General features: G+C 43.1%; 1 protein-coding gene across 2 annotated transcripts in view; it reads left to right on the forward strand.

Annotated features, from left to right (window-relative positions):
* The window catches only part of THO1 (nuclear matrix protein-like protein), a 113,512-nt gene that overhangs the window by 58,026 nt on the left and 27,503 nt on the right, over window positions 1–27,983 (forward strand). The window contains exons 15-17 of one of the 2 annotated variants that reach the window (XM_087387440.1): window positions 23,900–23,937; window positions 24,201–24,267; window positions 26,308–26,379. In XM_087387440.1, coding sequence (XP_087243566.1) covers window positions 23,900–23,937; window positions 24,201–24,267; window positions 26,308–26,379 — 177 coding nt within the window. Of the gene's footprint in view, window positions 1–23,899; window positions 23,983–24,200; window positions 24,268–26,307; window positions 26,380–27,983 lie in introns of both variants that reach the window. The other variant, XM_087387439.1, reaches the window with a different exon arrangement.

A 27,983-nucleotide genomic window follows, 5' to 3' on the forward strand; every position in this document is an offset into this window, starting at 1 on the left:
TGTTGTAACTGTATCCAATTCTTAGCTTTGGGAGGAGGTGTCATAAATCCTGAGCAATCCGTGGATAGATTTGTACATCTGTGCAGGGGTATGTGGCCTGCAGACCTGTACATATGTACAGCTGTACGTGGCAGGTAGATCATGAATTCTTTAATTGATTTCTGGAATGGTATTGGGGTTCTATTGTGAGCTCTAGGCAACTTGGCAAGGATCTTGTGGTGCACACATAGATTTTTTAGATTTTTGGAGAGGGCCCCTCCCATCGTACATGGGTACACATGGATGTCTACACATAGAATAGAGACCCTGGCGATTGGGTGTGCCAGGATTGGGGGAGTGACAATTTATTTGGCTCATACCTACAGCCATACATCACCGCCTTAGGTAGAGATGAGCATGCCTGCTACATGTAGATCCAAAGAGCTCTGGTTGATATTCTTGTAAAAGTGGTCACCATGGCCCACCAAAAGACCCTAGTCTTTGGAAGGCATATGTTGATACCCTCTATGATGTCCCTAATCAGCCTGTGCTTGATGTAGACGACACTCTGCCATACAACTGATCTCTCTTCAACACATCACATGTGAAAGATGCCATAAAAAGCATATAGAATGGCAGAACCAAGGATTATGAAGGCCTTCAAGCAGGATTTTGACTCATGGTGGGGGAAGACTTACTCTGATTTGGCTAAGCTCTATAATGAGCTGTCTGCAAAGGCTTTCTCGCACTAGGACCATCGATCCATAAAACCTGATTGGTGTAGTAATTATTGGACCATCATGGTAGGCCACTCAATGGCGATGGTGAATGGATTTGCACTAGAGATACAGATCAATGAGCATGTTGAGTGAGTAGGTGTGCGCAGGATTGGTGAGATAGGCTTCTGATGGAATTATTCTACTCTGAACTAGAGAAAACATATGGCTAGAGACATCGATCAATGAGCATGTTGAGTGAGTAGGTATGTGCACAATTGGTGAGATAGTCTTCCGATGGAACCATTCTACTCCGAATCACATTTTCTCGCATACTTTCATTGATTCAGTACATGGGCTTGCCTCTCTCATGGCTCTGGGCTCTTCCATTGCAAATGGCATCATTTGGGCAATTACAGCCTTAAAAGAGAATCATAGGTAGAATGTGCACCACACAGATGTCCGCTGAGTTGAGTGCTCTACATTGATGAGTTGACACCTTTTTAGGACACTTTGGGAGGGTAGGGATTGTCATTGGCATATATATGAGCATTTCTAGATGGAGAAAGCTAAAAAATGTGGAGCTGAGTTCAATTGAGATTTGCATGAATGAGATACAAGAGGGCTATCAAGTTTCAACATGATAAAACCCTAAAACCCTAGGGTGAGGCTAGGTGAATTTAAACTCTCTCAACCACTAACTGTTGTTAGGGGGAAAACCTTAGAAGGAAAAAGTGCCTCTAACCTTGTATCTAACTAATTTATTGGGCATTGCCTTAAATAGTACAATATTTCCAACAACCCCCTGGAGTGACAATTTGCTGGTGTACAAGGTGTGATCTCAATTACCAAATGGAAGTAAGCTCCAAAGCTTTGGAGAAAGCTTCAACTGTCGATAGGGCCTTCGTAAAAAGATCTACAAAGTTTTGGCTGCCTTACGTCCTTGACCCCTGCTCATAAGCTCAAAATTCGAGAGCACTTTAGTGGAGAAACTTATTGGTTTTGAAATGTTCCTCCTTAGTGCAATTATATGGCTGCCTGAGTTAATCAATTGGCAAAATGGTTTACCGATTTGTTGGGGCCTTGGGACAATTTGAAGAATTGACTCTCCAAATGATCCAAATACTATGGTGGATGTGTATGGCTCAGTGGATGGCCAATCTTTGTGGTGGTTTACAGCCATCTACTCCCATACTAACTGTCAAAGAGCTTTTGCAGTGGCACAGAATCCCATGTTTCCTGCATGCACAAACACATTGAGATCCATTATCATTATGTCAAAGAGAGGTTACATGCAAGAGAAACCAGTTTGAACGATTGTCCTACACATCACTGCCTTTGGTTGGGACCAAACGAATCTGGTACTTGCTACTAAAGGCATTGTGGAGTGGGAGATGCCTAGCATTGCGTTGGAGGTATGCAAAGAAACCACCCCATCCATTTTACTCAAAGAGCCCATACCATCTTTGATCTTCTGAAGGAAGCAGTTACAACAGCTCCAAGTTTAGCTTTGGGGTGGGGCCAGCCATTTGACTCCATCGCGTTCGATGGATGCAAGCTGATTCCAGCCGAGACCAGGTATTTGGCATATGATAAGGAGCTGTTAGCAGTCATTCATGCCCTCAAAACATGGGAGCATCTTTTGTGTAGGCAGGAATTTACAATCTAGACAAATCACCAGGCATTTAAGTGTTTAAAGACGATGCTAATCACCTAGTCGTCCAACCATCAAGTTCGATGAAGGGAGACTTTTCAGCAGTATGGGGGGGTGATAAGGTTCGAGATGCTTGACCCATATTCATTGTAGTGTGCTACTTCCCTCCAGACATGTCATCCTATGCACGAGAGGTCATTATAGACATACACAATCCATATGAGATGATTCAGGATGACATCATGGAGTTCTCCAGACAGGGAGACACCCTCCTACTAGGAGATTTCAATGCACGGACCGGAAATAAGCAAGTTGGCCTGCTTGACTTCACCGATGACAGAGATTCATATATAGTCCCAGAGCTAGATGCATTTGAGCTCAGGATATTGAGACACTCTACAGATGCCCCACAGGTGACAGGATATGGACGACTTCTGCTTGAGCTAGGGGCAGTCCACGACCTGATCATTTATAATGGTCTTCACAGATGGCCATCATGGTGGTGGATCTAGTACGGTGGACTATCTACTAGGCCCACTAGATTTTGTCTCATGGATACACGAGTTTGTCATACCCCCCCCCTCCCCCCACTCGGAGATGATCACTCATACTTGGCCTTCCATATCTCTGCCAATATGCCAGCCATAGGGAGACCCCTCCCATACCTGCACGCATCCAGATCCACTTTGACCGTGCCCTTGACCCAGTGTACATGAGTCACTTAGCCAGGGGGCTCCCGGCTCTACTTGGAGATGATATAGACCTCGCCAGCGCCTCTAACACCCTTGTCTCAATAGTACATGATGCTGCTACCAGATCATTTCCCACGACCTGACCCATGCGGGTCCGAGATGGGAAGATGTCCCAAAACCCCTGGTTTGACGACGAGTGCGCAAAGGTGAGAGCCCACCTGAAACAAGAATGGACTCTGGGTCATCTGACACCACCCGAGACATAGGGATCTTTCGACGATTGACACGTCGTAAGAGGCGGGCCTTCCTCACACATAGTATGGACAAGATTGTCAGATCTTTTTGAGGAGACTCGACCACTGGATGGGGCTTCATATTGGAGAGGAAGCTACCTATTCCCATTACCGATCCGGATGTATGGCACACGTATGCATGTTCTCTCTATGATGCCCAAATGCAGACACCACTGGATATGTCCTCTATGCCTAGGCCCACTACTTGCCGCTTGTTCACCACACAGAATGCAAGAGCAGCACTTTGCAGATTACACAATCGGAGAGCGCAAGACCATGAGGGCCTACGGACCGAGCACTTTGCACATGGACAGGAGGTCCTAGCACCGATCCTAGCACAGATGTTCAACTGGGCTGTGCGCCACGGTTTCCCACCTAGTTGGAGCACTACCACTATTGTACCGATACACAAAGCCTGAGACCCTATGGAGAATAGAGTTATCGGGTTATCAGTTTTTCAGGTTATCAGTTTAGTAGTCTGCACCCAGCAAGGGCCTTAGTGCGCCCTTTGCTCCAACCCACTGAGGCTTGTATGAGATCATCCTTTTGGTGTACTTTGTACCTTGTCCCATAGGCCCATGAGGTCTTCCGCGGACGTTAATACATCTTTCTTTCTTTCTTTTTCTCCCTCTTTCTCTCTCTAGCAGCAAGGGCCTTAGTCTTAGCACCCAGCAAGGGCCTTAGTGCGCCCTTTGCTCCAACCCACTGAGGCATGAGATCATCCTTTTGGTGTACTTTGTACCTTGTCCCATAGGCCCATGAGGTCTTCCACGGACGTTAATACATCTTTCTTTCTTTCTTTCTTTTTCTCCCTCTTCCTCTCTCTCTAGCAGAAAGCGGGGCTGATACATGGTATGCACTCGACTCCATGGTTTGCGAGTCACGGTATCCATATGGATTGGCTGCCCCCTTTCCAGTACATCATGGATGCTCCATTGACATGACCCCAGCACTCTTAAAACCTCTGATCTGCAAGCAAACACAAGAACACACCAACGTGAGGAATCTGAGCTGGCTGCTCACCACCCAACCATGACATCTACGGGATGCGATCTTGAATCAGGAGATGCCCCCTCCGAGCCACAAGTTGAGCTACTGGCACGAACTCCCAACCAGATCCTAACCAGCCTAGCGTCCCATACCACGAGGTGGTGCCGTGAAGCTTGGGATTTGCTGTTGGGCCTTGGGCTACGCTAAGATGCAAGCGTACGTTCGATCCTCACTCCAGGATTAGACCTAGCACCTGGGAACGAGACTTGCTCCCATCGGCTCTCTGAGATTTGAACCCCTGGGCCCCTTATATAGACATGGGCCCAATGTGCCAAAAATAGCGAAGACCACTAACTGGTTCGTACCCTTGCCACTCAACCCGAGAATCAAGCCTGCCTAGCCCTAAGCCTCCCCAGGCTACCTGAGCTAGTCTTGTGTACCTAGTACACGTCAGATACCAATCCGTGCACATGACATACTTCCCCTCCTCTAAGAACTCACTCTTGAGCTCGCTAAAAAACCTGGGAATATCCTCTGGAGGTTCTGTAATGTCTCCCATGTTGCATCCTCCTCAACATGATCTTTCCACTTGATCTTGTATTCAGTGATAGTTCTATTACGAATCTGTCTTTCGTAAAATTCAAGAATAGTCTCAGGTTCGTGTGGAATAAAAGTCAAATCTGTAACTTCTATTATTTCTTAAGGAGAAACAAGTTGATCATCTGCATCCAGTAACTCTTTCAGTCTACTGACATGAAATACTGGATGTACTTTAACATCAGGAGGCAATTCTAGTTTATATGCAATTGGCTTAATTCTTTTAATAACTTCGAACAGACCACAGCATACGGGGGATAACTTCGGAACCAAACCAGTACTTAGGCTCTTGGATTCCTTGGGAATACACAAATATACCATCGTCTCTTCAGAGAACTCTCTGGGTGAACAATGCCTATTAGTATAAAATCTGTGCCGATCTTGAGCACTTCTAATGGACTCCTTGGCAAACTGCAACATTTCTTCCATGTCTTGCAAGAATGTCTTTGCAGAATAATTTTGAATCCCCTTTAACTCAACCATAATTGGTGACTTAGGTTCAAACCCGTACATAAGCATAAAAGGACTGTAACCAGTACTTGAATGCTTTGCACTGTTGTAAGCAAATTCGATCATGGGGAGATAATATTCCCATGAAGACTCTCTCTTAGAAACATATGCCCGAAGCATATCTTCAACCAATTGGTTGACCTTCTCTGTACTGCCATCAGATTGTGCATGATATGAGAAACTCATACTTAGAGTAGTTTCCAACTTCTCAAAACAAGTGTCCAGAAGTTACTTGTAAACTCCAAGTCCCTGTCGCTGACTATGTCAGACGGTAAACTATACAGCTTAATTAAGTGGTCCACAAACTCGTGAACCAGCTGAACAGCTGAGATGGTTGTTCTAGGAGGTAAGAATCTAGCCATTTTTGTTAGATGGTCCACTATGACCCAAATGGAGTCATGACCCTTGCGCGTTCTAGGCAAACCTGTAATAAAATCCATAGAAATACTTTTCCATTTATTACCCGGGATTTGCTTTGCAATGGTTGTAATAAACCCGCGCTTCTAAGGCGTTCTGCCTTAGTAACCTGACAAACCCGGGAACCTATCACATAGTTTTCAATAAATGCACGCATCTTAGACCAATAAAAGATATGTTTCACCAGAGACAAGGTCCGATGTATCTTGGATGTCCAGCATTAGGAGCATCATGACACTCCCAGAGAATCTTGGATCGAAGATCCGAAACATTTGGCACACGTATCTTTCCATTCCGGAACAACAAGCCGTTCCTAATCATCCACTGACCTCCCACCACCTGTACCGTAGGTGGCACAATCCCTGAGTCCTGGTCAACCATGGAGCTCCCATCTTGGATTTTCTGCCAATAAGAACTGAAATGACTATCAATTGCGCAAAGCCCTCTCAAGGATTGAAATAGGTTTGAGGATATTTTCGTAAATGACATAGCATTTATAAACTTGATTCGACTTAAGGCATCTGCCACACTATTCATTGAACCCTTTTGATAACGTATTTCAAAATCAAAATCTTGCATTAACTCCGCCCATCTAGCCTTTCTTTCCCTCAATTCAGACCCATCACACACATATTTGATTTATTGATGATCGGTTAATACAAGAAACTTCGAACCATACAAGTAGTGTCGCTAAACCTTCAGAGCATACACAACTGCATAGAGTTCTTTTTCTAGTGTGGGCCAACGATATTGGGTGTCGTCTAGCTTCTTACTCTCAAAAGCTACAAGTCTATCCTCTTGGAATAAAGCCGCCCCAATCGCAAAATCACTCGCATCGGCCTCTAAAACATAAGGCCGGGTAGGATTGGGTAATGCAAGAACGGGTGCTTCCTTGATAGTTAACTTCAAGGTTTCAAAAGCCTTGTTCAATGCATCATTCCAAGAGATCGGCTGGGTAGACCTGCGTCCACGACCTTAAGGCATCCGCCACACTATTTATCGAACCCTTTCGATAACGTATTTCAAAATCAAAATCTTGCATTAACTTTGCTCATCTAGCCTTTCTTCCCCTCAATTCAGACCAGTCACACACAGACTTGATTGATTGATGATCGTTCAATAGAAGAAACTTCGCACCATACAAGTAGTGTCGCCAAACCTTCAGAGCATACACAACTGCATAGAGTTCTTTTTCTAGTGTGGGCCAACGATATTGGGTGTCGTCTAGCTTCTTACTCTCAAAAGCTACAGGTCTATCCTCTTGGAATAAAGCCGCCCCAATCGCAAAATTACTCGCATCAGCCTCTAAAACATAAGGCTGGATAGGATCGGGTAATGCAAGAACGGGTGCTTCCTTGATAGTTAACTTCAAGGTTTCAAAAGCCTTGTTCAATGCATCATTCCAAGAGATCGGCTGGGTAGACTTGTGTCCGTGACCTTTCAATATGTTGGTCAAAGGTGCCATGATATTGGAATAATCATGTACAGACTTCCGTAGAAAAACCGTGAATCCTAGGAAAGAACGAAGTTGTTTCACAGTCTGAGAGATAGGCCATTCCAAAACCTTCTGCATACGATCTAGATCAATGCTAATACCTTCAGAAGAAATCTTGTGTCCTAAGTAAATGATCTCCTTCATAAAGAAGTCACATTTACTCATCTTGGCATAAAGCTTATGTTGTCTTAGAATAACTAAGACAATCCGGAGGTGTCCAATGGGATCCTTTAGCGTTCGGTTATATACCAAGATGTCATCTAAGAACACGACATATACCTCCTAGTTCGGAATGCGGTTCTATCTATGTGTTTAGCAAAGATACGGATTTCGTGATAACCCGTACGCAAATCAATCTCAGTGCAGGTGGCGGGTCTCACAGGGTTGAGGCTCCCAATCAGACAGGAGGAGAGGCTACTTGACTCGGAGTTTGCAAATGACACGGCCTTGTATGTTGAGGGCACCACAATGACTCTGGAGAGAGTCAGAGGCGCCCAAGCTATTTACTGTGAGGCCTTGGGGGCACAGATTAACTGGATGAAATCCATAGGCTTCTTCACAGGCTTTGAGGAAACACAGGAGATCTGTGAGTGGGGGGGTGACTTTGGCTTTAGATGGATACCGCGGGGTCAGACAGTGAGATACCTCGGTTGCCAGGTGGGTATTGACATCACGGCAGAGCAACAGATTGCCCCGGTCCTGGAGAGCGTTCGGCGCAAGCTTCTCTATTGGAGCTCAGCCAAGCTCTCCCTAGCAAGTCACACCTTAGTGGCAAACCAGGTCCTTCTTGCCACGGCCTGGTATATCGTCTCTTGCTGGTCCTTGCACAGAGGATGCGTTGGGCAGCTCCGACGGTTAGTACGGAACTTCCTTTGGGCAAGCTTTGACGGAACAAGGAACACAAGGGCCCAAGTAGCTTGGCAGAGGGTGATCATGCCGCAGACATTGAGAGGCTTGGGTGTCATTGATCCATAGATGTAGAGTAGGGCTCTTTTGAGCAAGTTGGTGGTGCATGGCCTCACCCCAGGTGCAGAGCCTTGGAAGCTCCTCTTACAACAAGGGCCTCGGGAGTAACGCATGGAAAGAGCGCCTTGGTAGAGTTGATCGTTGTAGAGAGCTCTGTACGGTTGTAGTTAGCAGATGACGCACCATCCATGAGACCAGTCTTGCGTGTGTTGATCACGTGGAGATACCAGGGCTTTCGATGTCCTTTTTTCCTCTGTTTTATTTGTTTGGTTAAATTTCTAGATCTTCAAGGTGTGTGAGCTGGATTGGGAGCGAGATTATGCTTTTGGATTTAAGGATTTGAGGTTTTTGAGATTGTAGGAGTTTCCCTAGCATAGGGAAAAGTGGTTTTGGTTGCAGTTTGATATATGCCTGGTTAGCTGTAAAATTTGGGAGTTGGGCTTTTGATTGTGGATACAATTTACGTGTGTTTAAAACACACACACACACACACACACACACACACACACACACACACACACACACACGTACGCACGCACGCACTCATTGACCTAAATGGAAGTAGAAGAAGAAGCTTCTAGGTGGATCCCGTAGAGTCGGGAATCCGGCCGACCTCGCAGGTGTCGCATCCAGCAGGCCATACACTGTCTGGTAGAATTGCCTTATTGGAGGATGCCTTGCAACAGATTTTAGCGCAACAGTTATAAGTAAATGTAGGGCAATCCGAGCTCAGGAAAATGGTACATAGTATGTCTACCAAACCATCTCGTGAAGAGAAAGGTAAAGATCCAATGGAGCCTAAATCCAGTGTTCATACGGCTGAGCCTAGGAGGGCTAAGGTACCTAATATTGCCAATTATAGGCCAGAAAAGTATTCTGGTCGGATGTCTGACCGTAGTTTCGATATCATAGAAACCTGGTTACACAAATGGCACGAGGCCTTCGCCATTTGTGAAATCAAGAATGATATGAAGAAAATCCGCGAGGCCATCCATATGTTTGATGAGGTAGCGGATAGGTGGGGGATAAAACAACAGAAAGATGGATTAGCATCCAATACTTGGGAGGGGTTTAAAAAAGAATTTAGAAAACACTTCTTACCTCCTGACGAAGCATCCCGAGCTTGGCATCAGTATCGAAACCTTCGTCAGAGAAATTTATCAGTGGCAGAATACACTGATAAGTTCAGAGAAAGTATAATGAAAGTTTATGAACCTCTACCTCAGTCAATCCAGGTAAAAGATTTTATCTTTGGATTGAATGATTGGATCAACATGGAAGTTTGGGCTAAGTATGCGAACACGCTAGATGAAGCAATTGCCATAGCCGTGAACTATGAGGATGCAAAAGGAAACAGACCAAGTGGGTTTGTGCAGGTTGGGACTCAGTATGAGTACCCAAAGAAAACTGGGTTTAAGAAGAAGTGGATTAGCAAAGGGAGTGCCTTACAACCTAGTGGTCAAGCCAAGCAGGCGAAACCAGTTGAGACTCCTAAATCAAGTTCCACCATTGGAATGAAAAGAAAAGTAACACCAATGGCAGCTCGGGCTTGGTCGAAGTCTTCTTTGAACCCAGAGCAAAGAGAAAAAGCGAGGAGAGAAGGCTTGTGTTTTGGATGCTTTTAGCCTCATCAGTGCAAAGATTGTCCACGAAACAAGGATCGTTGGATGGTTGAGATGGTGATCTTAGAATGCGACGTGGAATTGGAGGGAAGTCCCAGAGCAGAACAGATGGAGATTCAGCTATGAGATCTTCTCAAAGGTCAGTACCTGTTTTGTTATGTGTGTCTGTTGCTAAGCTAGTAACTAGTGCACCTGATAATGTCCTGTGAAAGCCCTCAGCAACGGGGTGTACAGCCTTTAATGATACGGAGTTAATTCAGATGAAAGGGCAAGTAGCTAATCATGATGTCATTGTGTTGTTTGACTCAGCGTCAATGCACAATGTAATTAACTCTAAGCTTGTAAAGAGGTTGAAACTAAAGACTAGCCCATCTGACTATGCATATATAGTCAGAATGGTAGATACTGAAGTATGGGACCAAAGGGTTACCCAGTTAGAGCTTCGAATTCAGGACTATGCTGAGAAGCTTGATTTTGAAATGACAAAGCTTGCTCATGCAGAAATAGCCCTGGGTAAGGCTTGGCATTCTAGAAAGAATCCAGCCATAGATTGGAAAAAGCACATTTATCAATTCAAGATGAATGATGTGCTGTATGTTTTACGAGGTGAAAAAGATATACCTCAAGGACCTTTGGTTTCCGTAATGGAAATTCGAAAAGCTCAAGAAGAGTTTTTGTTTCTTTGTACAGCATCGGTAGAGCCGATTGATAATTCTTCGGCTAGCACTGATGTTGCCCAAAATGGAGAGATGGCCAAGCTGATTGATCAAATAGCAGAGGAGTTCTTTGATTGTTTTAGGAATGAGTTACCTTATGGGTTATCTCCAGAGTGGAATGTTCAGCATAAGATAGAACTAATCCCGGGGGCAGAACCTGTAAATATACCTCCCTATAGGTTGAGTTTTACCGAAGAGGCGGAGGTACGAAGACAACTGGGGCAGATTCAACCAAGTTTCTCACCTTTTGCTTCGCCAGTGATATTAAAGAAGAAGAAAGATGATACTTTTCGTCTCTGTATAGATTACAGAGCATTGAATAATATCACTATTAAGCACAGGTATCCGATGGCTTGGATTGATGATTTGCTAGATGCGTTACATGGGGCCGTAATTTTCAGTAAGATAGATCTTAAATGTGGCTATCATCAGATCCATATTAGAGCTGAGGATGTGCATAAAACTGCTTTTAGAAGCAGGTTTGGACATTATGAGTTTTTGGTAATGCCCTTTGGACTTACCAATGCTCCAGCTACATTCGTGATGCTTATGAACGATTTACTACGTCCGTATATCGGAAAGTTTGTAGTACACTTTATTGACGATATTCTTATATTCAGCAAAAGTGTTGCTGAGCATTACAAACACTTAAGAATAGTGTTCAGTACTTTGAGGAAAGCCAGTCTTTATGTAAATAAAAAGAAAACTATACTGTGTATGGGAAGACTTGAATATTTAGGATTCATAATTACTCCTGAGGGGGTAGAAATGGATCCAAAGAAAGTGGCTGCGATACTGACTTGGCCAATCCCTTAGAGTGCTTTGCGGGATTTGTCCAATTTTATTGAAGGCATATTAAAGGATATTCCGAAATAGTATCGCCATTGACTGATATGACCTCAGATAAAGTACCTTTTATATGGAGACAGAATGAACATGAAACTTTTAACACCATAAAACAAGCTGTGGTCTCAGGACTGGTGTGAAAAATAGTTGATCCCCAGAAACCGTTTTTCCTTGAAACCGATGCAAGTGGCATTGCGGTAGGAGCAATTCTCCTCCAAGAGGGAAGGCCAATAGCCTTTGAAAGCAAGAAGCTTTCTTCCTCTCAACGAAATTGACCAACTCATGAATTAGAGTTGTATGCTGTTGTCCATGCTCTGAAAACATGGAGACATTATTTGTATGGGTTAGAGTTTTATATTGATGTTGATCATGATACTCTGAAACATTTTTGTAAACAACTTGACTTGAGAGGCCGCCAAGCTAGGTGGGCAGAACTCATGTAGGAGTTTAACTTGACGATGCGGTACCGAAGAGGGAAGGATAATAAAGTTGCTGATGTGTTGTCACGCATTATGGATAATATGAGTTTCACGGTATTAGAGAGTGCTCTAACGACCGAGATTAGAGAAACTCAAAAGGTGGACGAGTTCGTCCAGAGTCTTTGGCCTAAGGCTCATGTGTTCAAACCGGTGAAAAGGATGACCTGGCATCCAGAAAAGGCCAAACTTATGCAAGATATACCATAAGAGATGGTATGCTGAAAAGAAATGGCAAGGTAGTAGTACCTAATCAGAATGATCTCAGGTAGAGAGTCATTCAACAATGCCATGATAGCCCATGTGCGGGACATCCAGGAGTCGAGAAGACATATGATCTTGTGAGACGAGATTTCTTTTGGCTAAAGATGAAAAAGCATATTCATGAATATGTGACACGTTGTTTTTCTTGTTAGGTAAGTAAGGCAGAGCGGGTGAAGCCACTCGGACTTTTATAGCCCTTGGAAATACGACTAGGTAGGTGGGAGAGCATTTCCATGGACTTTATTGTAGGTCTGCCTACGATACAAGGTGGATATGATTCTATCCTCGTGGTAGTTGATCGTCTTACCAAGATGCCTCACTTCATTCCAACTAGAGAGTCTGTTAGTACCCCGCAAGTGGCGGATTTGTTTATTAAACATATATTTCGTTTGCATGGATTACCCAAATCCATAGTGTCAGACATGAATGTCAAATTTACCGATCATTTTTGGATTGCGGTGTTTGAGACACTAAGGACTGAGTTGGGAATGAGTAGTGGGGATCATCCAGAAACGGATGGTCAGACGGAAAGAATCAACCAAATTTGAGAGGATATGCTTAGAGCATATGTGTCATTGAGGCAACATACATGGGACAAGTGGTTGCCATTGTTAGAATTTGCCTACAATGATAGAAAACATTTCTCTACAGGGTTCAGTCCGTTTGAGCTGAACTATGGTTATAGACCAGCGAATCCAACTACAGTTGGAGTACCTCAGAAAGTGCTTAGTGCCGCGAACTTTGTGGTTCAGATGCAGGAGATGCTAGCACTTGCAAGAGCTAACATCCGCCAAGGCGTATACGGATGAAAACAGATCTGTTAGAGAATTTAAGGAAGGAGAAAAAGTTTTTCTCAGAATTCCTTCGCACTCTAAGTCTTTGACTGCAAGAGAGTGTGCTAAGTTATCACCTCGATATTGTGGGCCATGGTTAATTCTAAAAAGAATAGGCAAGGCAGCCAATAAATTAGAATTGCCACAGGGTTGTAAGGTGCACCCAGTGTTTCATGTTTCTCGTTTAAAGAAATTTTTGCTTACAGGTGACTCACTAATCGAGGGTGTTGTTTTGTTTCAGGAGATAGAGGATAATGCAAGACACAAACCAACAGGAATCTTTGACTGAGGAACAATGCAAGTACGCGATCGGAAGATACCCACGGTGTTGGTTGCATGGCATGGTTTACCTCTATCAGAAGCTTCTTGGGAATCCGTATACTAGTTACGGAGACTTTATCATCGAGGACGCTGATGCCTGAAGAGGGAAGGAATGTTACGCTCAAGTTGAGGTAACATGACCTCGGAAGGGTCGGTCGACATTTTCCTTTAAAGGATCAAAGTTGTATTATATTTGTTGGGCTTTACGTAAATGATAAGAAAGGAATTAAAGTCAAGGTCCTAGGTGAGGGTGATATGGCACTAGACTAGGTGGATCTAAGGCTAAAGGGTCTAAATGCATTAAATGTGCCAAGGGGAAAATGATTCAATGTTATCCCAAGAGAGGGGTAAATGATGCATTTAGGAGGTATCTTAGAATGAAGACATGTGGCATACTAGATCCATCTAGGGAATTGGGGCTCGTTGGGATTTGGCAAGCAGGAGCTTTCACGTAACGTAATCTTCTTGATAGCTTGCTACCATCGAGGTTGGCTGGGAGGATAATCTGTGTGCCTATGCCCGTGATTGGTGTGAAATATATGCCCGTAAAAGAGATTTGTACGTATCAGAGTGGGCTGCCAATAACCAAAGGTAGGGGTAGTAAGTTGAGAGAGCAAAAGATGCATCATGGCAGCCCATGGCTGAGAACCCTGCATAAATTGCAGCATCTGTTTTGCCTTTATGAGCAAGAATATGTACATGAAGATTTAGAATATTAAGTCCTCCATGCATCTTGGGAGAACATAAATGCTGCACCGAAAGTAACCGTAAGCTTTTTTTGTGATATTTAGAGCGCCAAAAGGTTGCTATAATCAGAGAGATGAAGGCTGCAAGATGCCCTTTGTTGAACATGATCAAGGGCAAATAAAACTGAATGTATGCCATAAGAATGGATTGAACAATCTATAGCCTGACATGCAAAGGCCATGTGACAAGTTTCCAGCATTCAAGTTTCTTCTTCAGAAACTTCTTCAGTTTTTCCAAAACCCAATCAAATTGTTGTCGACGAGTAATCATCCAACCAAGAGGATAGCCCAAGTGACGAACCAGTTGATTTGGTTGAACAATTTTGCCAAGCCATAAGAGAGAATGCCATTCCTTGGAATGCAAAGGTAACAATTTGGATTTCTGAAAATTAACATGAAGTCCAGTAGCCAAACCAAAAAGAGAGAGTGCTTGCATGAGAGAGGATAAATCCTGCCGAGTATTCCTTGGAGTAAAAAAAGAATCATCAGCATATGCTTGAGCAATCAACGTACCACTGCTAGGAATGTCCAAACCATGAAGCCTTCTATTGCCACCAGATGATTCATATACTGAAGCATGGGATGGGTAGCAATAGCATAAAGCAATGCACTAAGTGGACAGCCCTGATGAACTGAGCACCGGAGAGTCCATGCTTGAGAAATATCTCCCGAGAGTATGCAAGCATGTAGGCCATCTTCTCCCGGTCGTATTGATGCCCCCTCTGGGCCCTGGTATGTGCCATGTAGCTTTAGTTATTGGCACTTAGGTCACCTAGTACTTTTAGTGTCTTATGACACCTAGTACTAGTGGTACCACTAGGACACTAGGTCCTAGGGTTCTCTTTTATAGTACTTTGTACTTTCATTTTCATTCTAGTTGTTGATGTAACGGCTTCCACTTCTTGCTCCACTCTTTTGCATCCTTTTGCTTCCATGAGCCTACAGTGGTATCAGAGCACTTCCTTCCCGGACCTGCTCCCTACTCCTAGCTTCCTGCTTCCAGCTCCAGCTCCCGCTTTTCCGCTCCATCATCAAGCTTCAGCTCTTGGACGTTCTGCATAGCTCCGACGCGACCTGCTGTCCGTACAGTTCGAACAACTGTACGGGTTTCGTACAGCGCCTCCTCCTGTCCATACACTTGCACGTCAGCTCGTCCGTATAATTGTACGGATTCTCGTACGACGCGTCAAAATTTGTCCGTACAGTTTCGTACAGCCCTCCGTACTACGCGTCAGAATTTGGCCGTACAGTTTCGTCCGTACTGTTTTGTACTTGCAGATTCTTTTGCAGGCTGAAGGTGTCCGGTGTTCGTCATCTGTTGGCAGGATTCATTTGCAGGTTTAGCTATGCATTCAGCCATTGTTTGGCTTCGATTTTGGGAGTAGACATTGCAGTAGATCTGCAATTTTTTTGTGACATTCGGGGCTTTTGCATTTGGGCTACGATTTTGCAAGTAGATTGCAGATTTGCAGACAATTTGGGGCTTTTCCTGAATTTGCCCTATTTTTAGCTTAGTTTTTCTCTACAAATTGCGGCTTTTGGGTCTATTGCGATACTTTCAGATTTGTGGCAAGAAATTGCAGGCCATTTGATCACATTTGCAAATTACAGCTTAATTTGGGGCTTTTCCAGATTTGGACAGCAAGTCCTATTTTTTTGCAGTTGCAAGCCTTAAGGCTATCTTTTGGGTCATGTTGTGAGTGCATTTTTGACTTGTCCTATTTGCAATGGCTGGCAACAATCGTGATTTATTTGGCATTCTTCGTGAAGATGATAAGTTGGATGGCACCAACTATCCGATGTGGTCTTATCTCATGAAACATATTCTTGTTGCAAGACATTTTTGGAACATTGTTTCTGGGATTGATCTGAGGCCAGCCAATGGTACAGTGGCTGCCCCTAATGTTGGTCCCTTTGCAAGGGGGACTCCTCCTGATGCTTTATCCTCTAGCACCCTTGTTGCTGCTCCTCCAACTCAGGAACAAACAAGATGGGATGCAAGAGATGCAAATGCACATTCTTGTATTGCTTTATCATGCAAGAGAATCATTATACCACACATCCGGTCATGCAGGACAGCAAAGGATGCTTGGGACAAATTGGCTTCTCTTTATCAGATTCGCAATAAGGCACGTGTTGCATATTTAAGAAAGCAATTGTAGGAAGTCAGCATGAATGAAGGTGACTGTATGGATGCATACTTGACAAAGGTCAAGGACCTCATGGAACAACTTGCGAATATTGATGAGGTGTTGCCAAATTCTCAGCTTGTCAGTACCACATTGAATGGGCTGCTAGATACATATCAAGGGTTTGTCACAACCCTTCGACTAGTGGCCATGGGTAATTGAGACCACTACTCCTTTGATCAGTTAGTCACTTTGCTTTTGCAGGAAAAGCAAAGTCGTGCTAATAGGCAAGCTACTATTCCTGATCATGCATTTGCTTCACAGTAGACAGGAAAAGGCAAGGTTGCCAAGATTATGGGCAAGCCTAAATATGCGCCTAACAGTGGCAATTTCTCCAATGTATCTCAAAATACAGCAGATAAGTCAAAGAAGAAAAGATGCAACTATTGTCGCAAGCCCGGGCATGAAATTTCAGAATGCAGGAAGTGCATTGCTTCGGAGAAGAAGAAAGCAGGATTGACAGTAAATGCCTCACATGCAATTGAATCCCATGAGCTAGCAGATGCCTCACATGCACATGCTCTCCAGGATGATTGGGCATGGGCTGTCCATTGCTCCTTTGATCCCTCCAAAGTTGATGCAATCTTTATTGCTAATGATGGTCAGTCTTGATATTTTGATAGTGGTGCTTCCAAGCACGTCACATCTTGCAGACAGTTGTTTCATTCCTTAGCTAATGCACCTCGAGGGGGGACTGTCACATGTGCTAATAATGCTTCTTATGCTGTAAAAGGAATTGGAGATGTGCAGCTCACATCCATTTCAAGCCATCCTGTCACTCTGACAAATGTTCTTTTTGTGCTTGGAGTTGAAGTCAACTTGATTTCAATTTCAGCAATTGCCACTTTAGGTTTCAGAGTGATTTTTGATGGATACAGATGCCTAGTATATGATCTTCGTGATGACAATGGCATAGTTCTCACTGGCACTTTGAAAAAGGGGCTTTATCACCTTGATGATCACTCAGCTGCATTTTCTATTGAAGCATTTGCTATTTCAGATTCACAGCTTGCTGAAACTCATCTTTGGCATGAGAGAATGGGTCATCTCAATTATAGAGCTCTTGCCAAGTTACATTCATAGGACATGGCAAATGATGTACCTCAAACTCACACAGTTTCCAAACATGTGTGTGAGGGTTGTCTTTTGGGTAAGATGCATCGGTTTCCTTTTCAAAAGAATTGTCCAAAACTCTCACAAAGGAAATTGCAGCTAGTGCACAGTGATGTGTGTGGCCCAATGAGGACAAATGCCATTGGGGGGTACAAATATTTCATGACTCTCATTGATGACTTCACAAGATATTGTTGGGTATATGCTTTAAAAGCCAAATCTGAAGGGCTGACCTGGTCCAATGTAGTATGGACTAGTCGGCCGATCCTGTCACATCCATTTTAAGCCATCCATTTCAAGCCATCCTGTCACTCTGACAAATGTTCTTTTTGTGCTTGGAGTTGAAGTCAACTTGATTTCAATTTCAGCAATTGCCACTTCAGGTTTCAGAGTGATTTCTGATGGATACAGATGCTTAGTATATGATCTTCATGATGCCATAGTTCTCACTGGCACTTTGCAAAAGGGGCTTTATCACCTTGATCATCACTCAGCTGCATTTTCTATTGAAGCATTTGCTATTTCAGATTCACAACTTGCTGAAACTCATCTTTGGCATGAGAGAATGGGTCATCTCAATTATAGAGCGCTTGCCAAGTTACATTCACAGGACATGGAAAATGATGTACCTCAAACTCACACAGTTTCCAAACATGTGTGAGGGTTGTCTTTTGGGTAAGATGCATCGGTTTCCTTTTCAAAAGGATTGTCCAAAATTCTCACAAAGGAAATTGCAGCTAGTGCACAGTGATGTTTGTGGCCCAATGAGGACAAATGCCATTGGAGGGTGCAAATATTTCATGACTCTAATTGATGAGTTCACAAGATATTGGTGGGTATATGCTTTAAAAGCCAAATATGAAGTGTTCTCATGCTTTCAAAGGTGGTTGGATATGGTTGAGAATGAAACAGGATGCAAGCTTGTCACCCTCAACACAGATAGGGGGGAGAGTATATGTCAAAGGAGTTTGATGCATTTTTGGCTTCACGGGGCATTGTTCACTCATGCACTACTCCTTACACTCATCACCAGTCACTATTCCCTGAAAGATGGGTATCTAATGAAAGATGACTGCCTATGGTGAGGAAAAAGATTTTGGAGGAATGTCACATCAGTTTGTTACTGAATGCCTTACGTGTCAGAAAGTGAAGTATGATAGACGGAAGGCACCTGGCCTACTTATGCCTATTCCCGTGCCTCAGGCACTGTGGGAAAGTATTACAATGGACTTCATTTTTGATTTGCCAAGATCAAAGTTAGGGAATGATGGGATTTGGACTATCATTGATAGATTCAGCAAGCAAGCTCATTTCATTCCGGTTCGCAAAACCATAAAGGCAGATCATATGGCTAAGCTTTTCATGGCATAGATCTTTAAGCACCATGGTATGCCTAAGTCCATTGTCAGTGATCGAGATCCTAGAATGACCAGTCTATTTTGGAGAGCTTTATTTGATAACATGGGGACGAATCTGAAATTTTCTTCTTCTTTGCATCCCCAAATAGATGGTCGAAGTGAAGTAGCAAATTCTACAGCATTGGATATGCTGAAATGCTACGTGGGTGACCAAGGTTCAGACTGGGAGAAATACCTACCATTGGTAGAGTTTGCTTACAATAATACAGTATACAGCTCTACAGGGAAAGCCCCCTTTGAGGTCATTTATGGGAAGGTGATTCAGCCACCTATCCTGAGGACCAAGGATGAATTATTTGCAGCTGATCAGTTTGTGAGAGACCTCCAGACAGTTTACAGCCAAGTCCGGACAGCAATTGAAAGGTCTCAAGAGAAACATAAAAGAGCTACAGATAAGCATAGGAGACAGTTAGACCTCATGGGGGATTGGGTACTTTTGAAGTTTGAGAAAGCTAGGCTCTGCAAGTTTAAAGGCAAACAGAAAGTGTATGCAAAGTTATCTTCTAGATACTATGGCCCTTTTAGGGTTACAGAAAGAGTAAATGAGGTTGCATACAGGTTGGCATTGTCAGAGCATTGGAGGATTCACAATGCATTTCATGTGAGTCTTCTAAAGAAATTCCAGGGGCTAGAACCTACAGAACCAGTATCAGAGGATCCACTAGAAGTGGATGAGCTGGAGGAGGTCCTTCAGCTAGAGCAGATTGTGTACCATACTGTACGCAAAGGCCCTCAAGGCAAAGAGTTTTATAGATATCTCGTAAAATTCAAGAATTATACGGCATTAGATGCCAAGTGGATGGATGAAGACATGTTGTCTGATCATCCACAGCTTTTGGATGATTACAAGGAAGCTTAACTGAATAGAAGCCGAGGGGATGTCACCACAATGTAAATATCCTAAGTCAAAGTACAGTTGACCATTTATTTGATCATACTTAAAGAGTTTTCCATCTGGATTAATTATGGTCAAAGAGTTCTTTTAATGGTCAAAGAATTGACTATGGTCAAAGATACTTGACGTCAGCCTGACTTCGGTCAATAAGACTTGGTGTATTACCAAGAGGGTTAACTACGGTTAATCAGAGAACCACAGAGCTGACTACGGTCAGAGAGTGTTGACTTCGGTCAACGAGACTTGGTTTATTGCCAAGAGAGTTAACTACGGTTAACCAAGATGTGCCAACTTCGGTTGGAGAGACTTGACTATAATTAAGGTGCCTCGAACCTTGGTCAAAGCCCCCTAATTATAATCAAGGGCGTCGGCTTCGGTCAACCAAAGAATAAAAAAATAAAGTAAAATATATATTTATATTTGTTATGTGTGCACATGTGTTCAGTGGGGACGCCCACCGTGACTAGAATTAGTCCACAGTGTGTTATTTGCATGCAAAGCGCTAACAATTAATGGGTGCCATGGCGGTGCGCTTTAATTAATTGTTGCAGGTACTAGGAAGAGTGATTTTCCTAAGCGCAATGGAGCCTAACAAGAGTCTAAGAGGCGGTTCGCGTGACCAAGTGCTTCTAGGACTCCAGAGTTGCCCTTAGTGGCATGTAATTAGGAAAGTAATGTAGACTTTGACAAGTGGCTTGTTGCCAAGAAAGGGAGCCTAAGAGTTCATGTAATGATTTTCATTTTTACGTTTGAATTATGTATGAACAACTTCTACGCTGAACTCATGTACTTGATTTCTCTCTGATGAATAAAAACCTTCTGGGGGGTCCAGCCCGACGATTGTCCTGGGCCCTAGTGTATCTGTTGAGAGAGGGAGAGAGGGAGAGAAAAGAGAGTGTCTTTGCTGTCCTTTACGAGTAAGATTTCATAGAGAAATGAGAGCGAGAGGTTCTACGTTACATTTTGTCATAAAGATGCTTTTGACAGCAAAGAGTGGATGGATGCAATAAGAGTTGAGCTACAATCTGTTTCCAAAAATGACACATGGGAATTAGTAGATCTCCCTCCTAACAAGCATGCCATCGGTACCCAGTGGGTCTACAAATTAAAAAGGAAATCTGATGGCAGCATAGATCAACACAAAGCCCGTCTTGTTGCAAAAGGGTATGCCCAACAACAAGGCATTGATTTTGAGGAGACCTTTGCTCCCACTTCCAGGATTACTACTATCAGATGTTGATGGAAATGGGGAGAAGGTGAGAGACACATGACTGGAGACGAGCTGAGGCACGAACTGATGTGGATTGATTAATAATCACAGCAAGTACATAGCCTCTTTTATAGGCTGGGCAAGCCTTACAGACACCTCATAGATGAGGTCACACATGAGAATCTAGATCCTATAATCTAGGTGAGGAATCACATCTACCACATGAGGTGGCACAAGTGGCCTCAAGACTCTTCACACACACATAATTGTAGGACACTCCTAGGACTCTAGGACCACACACACTAGGACCACACACACTAGGACTCCGATTCCAACAGATGTGTCATTGCCATTGCAGCCCATCACCATTGGCAAGTGCACCAGCTTGACATCAAGACTGCCTTTCTTCATGGGGATCTGCAAGAAGAAGTTTATGTGACACAACCTCCTTATGCCGGCTGAGAAAAGCCCTTTATGGTTTGAAGCAGGCACCCAAGCATGGTATGCTAAAATTCATGCACACTTACTGTCCCTGAATAGCCCCACAGAGCCCATTCTTTATGTCCGTGGGAGTGGATCTGATTTTTTAGTGCTGATTTTATATGTGGATGACATGCTGATCACGGCCTTGATACTCAGCATATTGCAGCTTTCAAGGCTGATTTGCAGCAAGCTTTTGAAATGTCAGACATGGGACAACTGCACTAATATTTGGGCATTCAGTTCGCTCATGTTGAGGGGGGTATTATGATGTCACAATCCAAGTATATTGGACAGCTCCTTGATTGTTTTCAGTTTGAGGATTGCAAGCCAATCTCTACTCCAGTGGACCTTGGCTTCAAATTTTCAGCTCATGATAGGAGCCCACCATGTGATATCACTCTTTACCAGTAGGTTGTTGGATGTCTCATTTACTTAATGAGATCTGACTTACAGTATGCAGTATCCCAGCTCAGCAGGTTCATGCACATGCCCAGTTCACAGCATTGGCAGGCAGTGAAGAGAGTCTTCAGATATCTTAGAGGCACTGAGGATTTAGCCCTCTTCTATGGTGATTAGGGATCCCTTACGATGCATGCTTACACGGATAGTGATTGGGCAGGTCCTTTCGACACCAGAGTGTCACATACGGGCAACTGTTTTTTGCTTGGCAGTTCATGTATCTCTTGGCTCAGCAAGAAGCAACCAACACTTGTCACATTCAGCTGTGAGGCTGAGTACAGGGCACCCTTCACCGCTACAGTAGAGTGTGTCTGGCTTCGACAGTTACTTAACAGATATTGCTCTTCGCCAGACATCCTCCATTATGGTCTACACTGATAGCCAGAGTGCTTTGGCCCTTGCGCGTAATCCAGTGTTTCATGCGCATACCAAGCACATTGAAGTTCACTATCATTATGTTCGAGAGCGGTTGTCAGCAGGAGACAGAGAGTTGTCCTATCTTCCCACAGAGGACAACATAGCAGATATGTTTACAAAGGCACTTCCTCGTCCGAAGTTCGAAGTCTTTCGACGGCTTTACACTTGGTTGCCTTTGTTACATGATCTGGCATACCTTATACATTCATAGGTGGCTATATTCCTTTGGATGAACATGTGCCACCATGACTAGAAAATACCAGGTATTCTGAGACGTTTCCAGAATACTTCAGCCCATACCATGGAGGGGGGGTTATAGGCCATCTTCTCCCGGTTGTATTAATGCCCTCTGGGCCTTGGTATGTGCCATGTAGTGCCCTGGTATGTGCCATGTAGCTTTAGTTATTGGCACTTAGGTCACCTAGTAGGTTTAGTGTCTTATGACACCTAGTACTAGTGGTACCACTAGGACACTAGGTCCTAGGGTTCTCTTTTATAGTATTTTGTACTTTCATTTTCATTTTAGTTGTTGATTTGACGACTTCCACTTCTTGCTCCACTCTTTTGCATCCTTTTGCTTCCGTGAGCCTACACGCATAGTTTGTGAAATGAAATCCCATTGAATTGTGTCAAATGCTCTAGCAATGTCAACCTGTAATAATAAAATATCTTGCTTTGTATATTAGGCACATTCTATACTGACATATGCATTAGCAATATTATCTGTAATATGTCGTCGAGGAATAACACACACACACACACACACATTTTTGTGGGGAGGAGGGTGAAATTCTTAATATACTATATCATGAAAAGGAGTCATCAGAATGCGGAGCTCAATAGTTCATCATAAGAAGATTTCATTATATGACAAGAAGACAGCATGATCTATATGATGGGTTTGCAGACAATCATACCGCACGTGCTCGCGCACTCACTCACTCACTCACTCACCGCAAACAGCACATGTGTTGTGTGTTCCTTTCATTTGCAGTTCATGCTTTTGCTCAGTCAGTCCGTAATAAGGGGGGGGGGGGGAGAGCTTAGACTCCTTGCCCATTTACACATAATAATTGAGCTTACTTCTTCAATCCATAACATTGAGATGAAACTTGCTACCCTAATGCATCAACTTGATTTTCACTTGGACAAAAGTCAGTTTCTGTAGCTCTTTGGACTGGCCATTCGATGTTCTTGAAAAAATCCATACACTAACCAAATTCTTGCTATGGCTAGCACTTATCAGCAGGTACATGCCTTTCATATTTACAAGTAAATGGGTCCCAAATTTTCAGATGATATGCTGGTCATTCTATGAGCATTCGTTTTCTGTTGAATGCTTGATTAACTATGGTGAAGCTGGTGCGTACAAGAGTTGTGTCTAGACATACAGTCCTAGAACATAAAATATGTAGTCTAGACATACAGTCCTAGAAGATAAAATTTGTAGATGTAGCTTTTGGTAAGAATTAGGCAAAACCTCTGTATGCCGATCTGTTTCTTGATCCCATAAGTCTTGAAAAAATTTCACTTTTCTGACTTCCAAATGATGGATGCTAAGTTTCCATCTTCTATCTTCCAGGTGTGGTGGAAGCGCGATGGTTGCCTTCCTTTTGAAAGGTTTTATTCTGAGAAGAAAGCAACACAAGAGGGCTCGAAGAAAAGGCTTGATTTTTTCTCCTCTTCTTTTCTTCTTAATATGGCATCCTCTCGGTTCAGACCAAATATAACAGAATCTAGGACTGAAAATGAATTAAGATTTTGTGCTTCTTTCACTTAGTCGATTTAGTGAATTTGCAGAGAGATTTTGGATCAATACAGTGACATTTGTCAAGCTCAGTCAAAATTAACAATATTTTTTTTTTGCCTATGTTTTGGATCAGGAAGACACGCTGGAGACTAGGCAACAAAGAACTATCACAACTATGGAAATGGGCAGATCAAAATCCGGTAGTTTCTCTACTTCACCTTGTAGATATACATGCTTTTTTGCTTAATGTATTCTATGTTTTTGTGGCTGTATACATTCTTGCATTGCTTCTAGTTCATTAAATATTTGGATTCTGGAGAAGGTTGAGATCAGTTTGTTTTTCCAAAAATTTAATCTTCTTTTTCTTTTTGGGTTGGGAAGAGGTTACTTTCAAGTGGAATACTTGGTAGTAATGGTAGTAGTAGTAATAGTCATGACAAATTTAAATCTCAATGCCCCTCCCTTTTGACTTACTTAAAACATAATGCTAGCTGTTAACTGCCTGTGCATATCTACTAGACCGACAACTTGAAACCATTGTCTACGTCGCCTTAGTCTCTTATCCTGAGAACTTTACCATTCATCTCTCAACATCATTCAACATCATCTTTCAGGCAGGGAAAGCTGATTCCTTTATTTATGAACGACCGATTGAGCCATCTTTCACGCTTTGAGAGAGAGAATGTGCCAGAACAATCAGTCACTTTGCATTAGGACCCAGAATAGTAGAATCCTTTTGTAGAGCACTTTAGACTTCAGCGTCAATCTTTGTATGCATAAAATTTTCCTATCACTTTCAACTCTCTTACGACTGTTGTAGACATGAGTCATTGTTTGTCCAGTTAGTCCATACATCAAACCTGGACAAAAGATTTCAGATTTTTCCACTTTGTCTATCTGCTTGGCCTATGCTGTAGAAGATCACAAATGTCGTAATCCATGAAGAATACCTTGAGTGCAGCACCTGTATTGGAGAATAGGCCAAACCAATGAGGATGATTTGCTGCATTTTAGGCTGGTCCAAACCATTCGTGTGGCGCCTCCGGGATGGTTGCATCTTGTCTCCTCTACCATGTGACTATCTCCCCTCAGGTGCTACAATGCACAAAGTCACTCCTCAAGCTGCTCTGGAAGACAACTCCATCTTCCCAGAGGGTAGGCAAGTCCGCTGTCCCAATGTGCCCAGCTGATGTGTGTGGTAACTAAGTGTCTGTCCCTTTTGATATTGGACCTTTGGATGTCAGATCAAATGTGGCAGAAAGGGATGCAATGGAAAGAGGCAAAACAGTGGTGGGGGCTGAAGGGACCACCAAAGGGCAGAGAACGGGAAGGGAATGCGCCTGCAAGCTCACGGGTAGTATCATTGGGCGGAAAGAAGTAGAGCGAGGATGAAGAAGCAGAAGAAAAGGGAAAAGAAAAGGCAGTGCTGACAGAAATACCCAGTTCTCCACCTGACACGAGCCCCCTGAGGGAGGAATGTCAGCTGGCAAAATGGTGTGGCACACTACCACAGTGGCGATGAGGGTAGAAGGGGTGAAACGAAAAGAAAGAAATGAAACCAGAAGGAGCAGGAGGGGGTTCAAGGTAGAGGCGGAAGGGATGGAGGTCGAGCAGGTCATGAACCCAGGTTCTTCTACTCATACAAAACTGAGGGTCAAATGGAGTGTTATTCAATGAAGTATCCTATCCTAGCTTCGAATTGATAACTATTAAGGGAACATTTAAATCCTTTCAAAGGTTGCAAAAGCACACCCCGGGTTTTCAAGCTCCAAACATAAGTTCTTACATCTAAGTTGCCTTATAAAACTAATGCAGTGCAAGGCTTCGATCAAAACCCATTGAACAGAGAATTAGTAAAGCATAATTTTTTTAAAATAATGTTTTCTGCCGTGATCACTGTCATTATAATTTGTACCAAAGAAGGGCATCATGCTTATGTACCTAAACCCCATATGACATCAGGAGATTATAAGCCTCCAAGCATACCAATGGCCTTGTGAAAGTCTCCATCCAGTCTGAGGACAAATTCTGCCATTGGAAAGCTATGTTGGAAGATAACAGCCTAGCTAGACAGTATTAAGCGCTCTAGCAAGAATATCATTGATGAATCCCTTAGGACTGAGGGTCTGTTTCTAATGTTAAGCATCTTGCATAGCATGCACATTCGTTTGATTACAAGCAGTAATTCTTGATTTGGTGCTCATTCTTTCATGTTGCTTTGCCATCCAAACTGCTTACAGAATGCTTTAACGGATCCACAGCGAGTAAGAATGCCTTCTGTCACCGAATGTTGGAAACCTCTTGCAGAAGATGTGAGTGTAACCTCTAGCATAAACTGTCAACTAATTTTTATTCTGTGATCGGAAATTATAGCAATACCCTTGCAAACAAAAGTTTTCCATCAAATGACGCATTTGTCTCTGTAGATTGAATTAGCATGGTTTTCTGATGGTTATCCATGATCTCTCAACGAGGGTGTTGAAGTAATGGATGGTACAGGGTTCAAAGTCACTTATGTGTACTTTTGGTGACGTATATTTTACTCGTTATATTGAAGCTGCCTCCTTTTTGTCGCCTTAGGCTTGAATGCTCTTAACGGAAGGTTCAATCTGCAGATCTGCTACAAAGTCTGTGGAATAGGTCACATTGTTAATCTCGCAACATGTAACGATTTGAAGCCACATGGGTCTAATAAGAAACGGGGACAGTTTTGGAGCTATGGAATACCTATTGGACATTAAGGGGCTGACTGAAACATCTGTATCATACTTGGGACTTGGGACCATCTCCTTCAGGAGAGTGGAGAGGGGGGGAGGGGGGGGGGTGAGCCACTTGGAATGTGCATTTTTTATACGATAATAATTGCTTTATTGTTCTTGGATACAAAACATGGTCTAAGAGACTCATAATGATGCTACAATATTCCTGTAGAATGTCCCCTGCCTCAACTTTGTGGGTGGAGGACCTGTGCAAGTAGGTGGACGAAGTGCTGAAATTGATGTGTGTGTTTTACACCGGAAAAGGAAAACTTACAAAACCAAATTCTACTTGTGCTAAGAGTGTTCTCCTTGTTCCTTAATGAGCTGTCTTTATTCCTTCTTGCTCGCTCCTTGTACTTGATAAAATTTGGCCCTGGTGGCTTTATTGTTTCCTTGCCAAAGAGGGTGTAGATGGGTCTTCCTATACCTTTATCTTATACGAGTGTATTCCGTATGCTGTTCCCTTATTATCGCTTTCAATCACATGTGGGAAATTTCTTTTTCCCAAAGAATTCTATTCCATTCCCTATATCACGTCTGAGGTGGTGTGATCTGTGGATTGGAGATTCTACAGTGATATTCAGGCAGATCTTGGTATTGGAATTGAGATACTGATAGTACTGATGTAGGAAGTGGAGGTCATAGACACATGAGATTCTATATTATCATCTGGATATTGAGCTCAGTTTTGGCATCTATATATGCCTATTTGTGAATCTTCTTCATCCTTGGCTTCTCTAGGGTTATTTTTAGATATTTTATTGTTAGATACATATTAATTTCTTCCTATTTTATAAAGTTATTCAGAATTCACCTCGGGTTCATTGGTTTTGTCCGGAGGTCTGAGATTATTTTATAATCAAAACCAAGCATTATTGAAATAAAAAAATGTGTTCGGGGATTAGCTCTGAGATGGGGTGGTCTTCGTTCACACCGCATGTGGTCTGAACGAAGATCTGTGTATTTCTTGATTGGTAATAGAACTTGCTTTCTTTCTATGATCTATTTGATTGGCCTTGGAATAATCTGTTAGATAAGCCTAGGTTTGCTTGTGTTTGTCAACTGTGAAAAGTTTAAGAGTCAAAGTGATCCTTGTTTGAAGCCATCGTGGATACCTAGAGCCATGATGCCAAGGTTGCAAAGAAAGCCATCACTTG

Source organism: Dipteris shenzhenensis, chromosome 16, assembly GCF_047967505.1.
Source record: "Dipteris shenzhenensis isolate YYH24624 ecotype China chromosome 16, Dip_SZ_1.0, whole genome shotgun sequence".
Lineage (NCBI taxonomy): Eukaryota > Viridiplantae > Streptophyta > Polypodiopsida > Gleicheniales > Dipteridaceae > Dipteris > Dipteris shenzhenensis.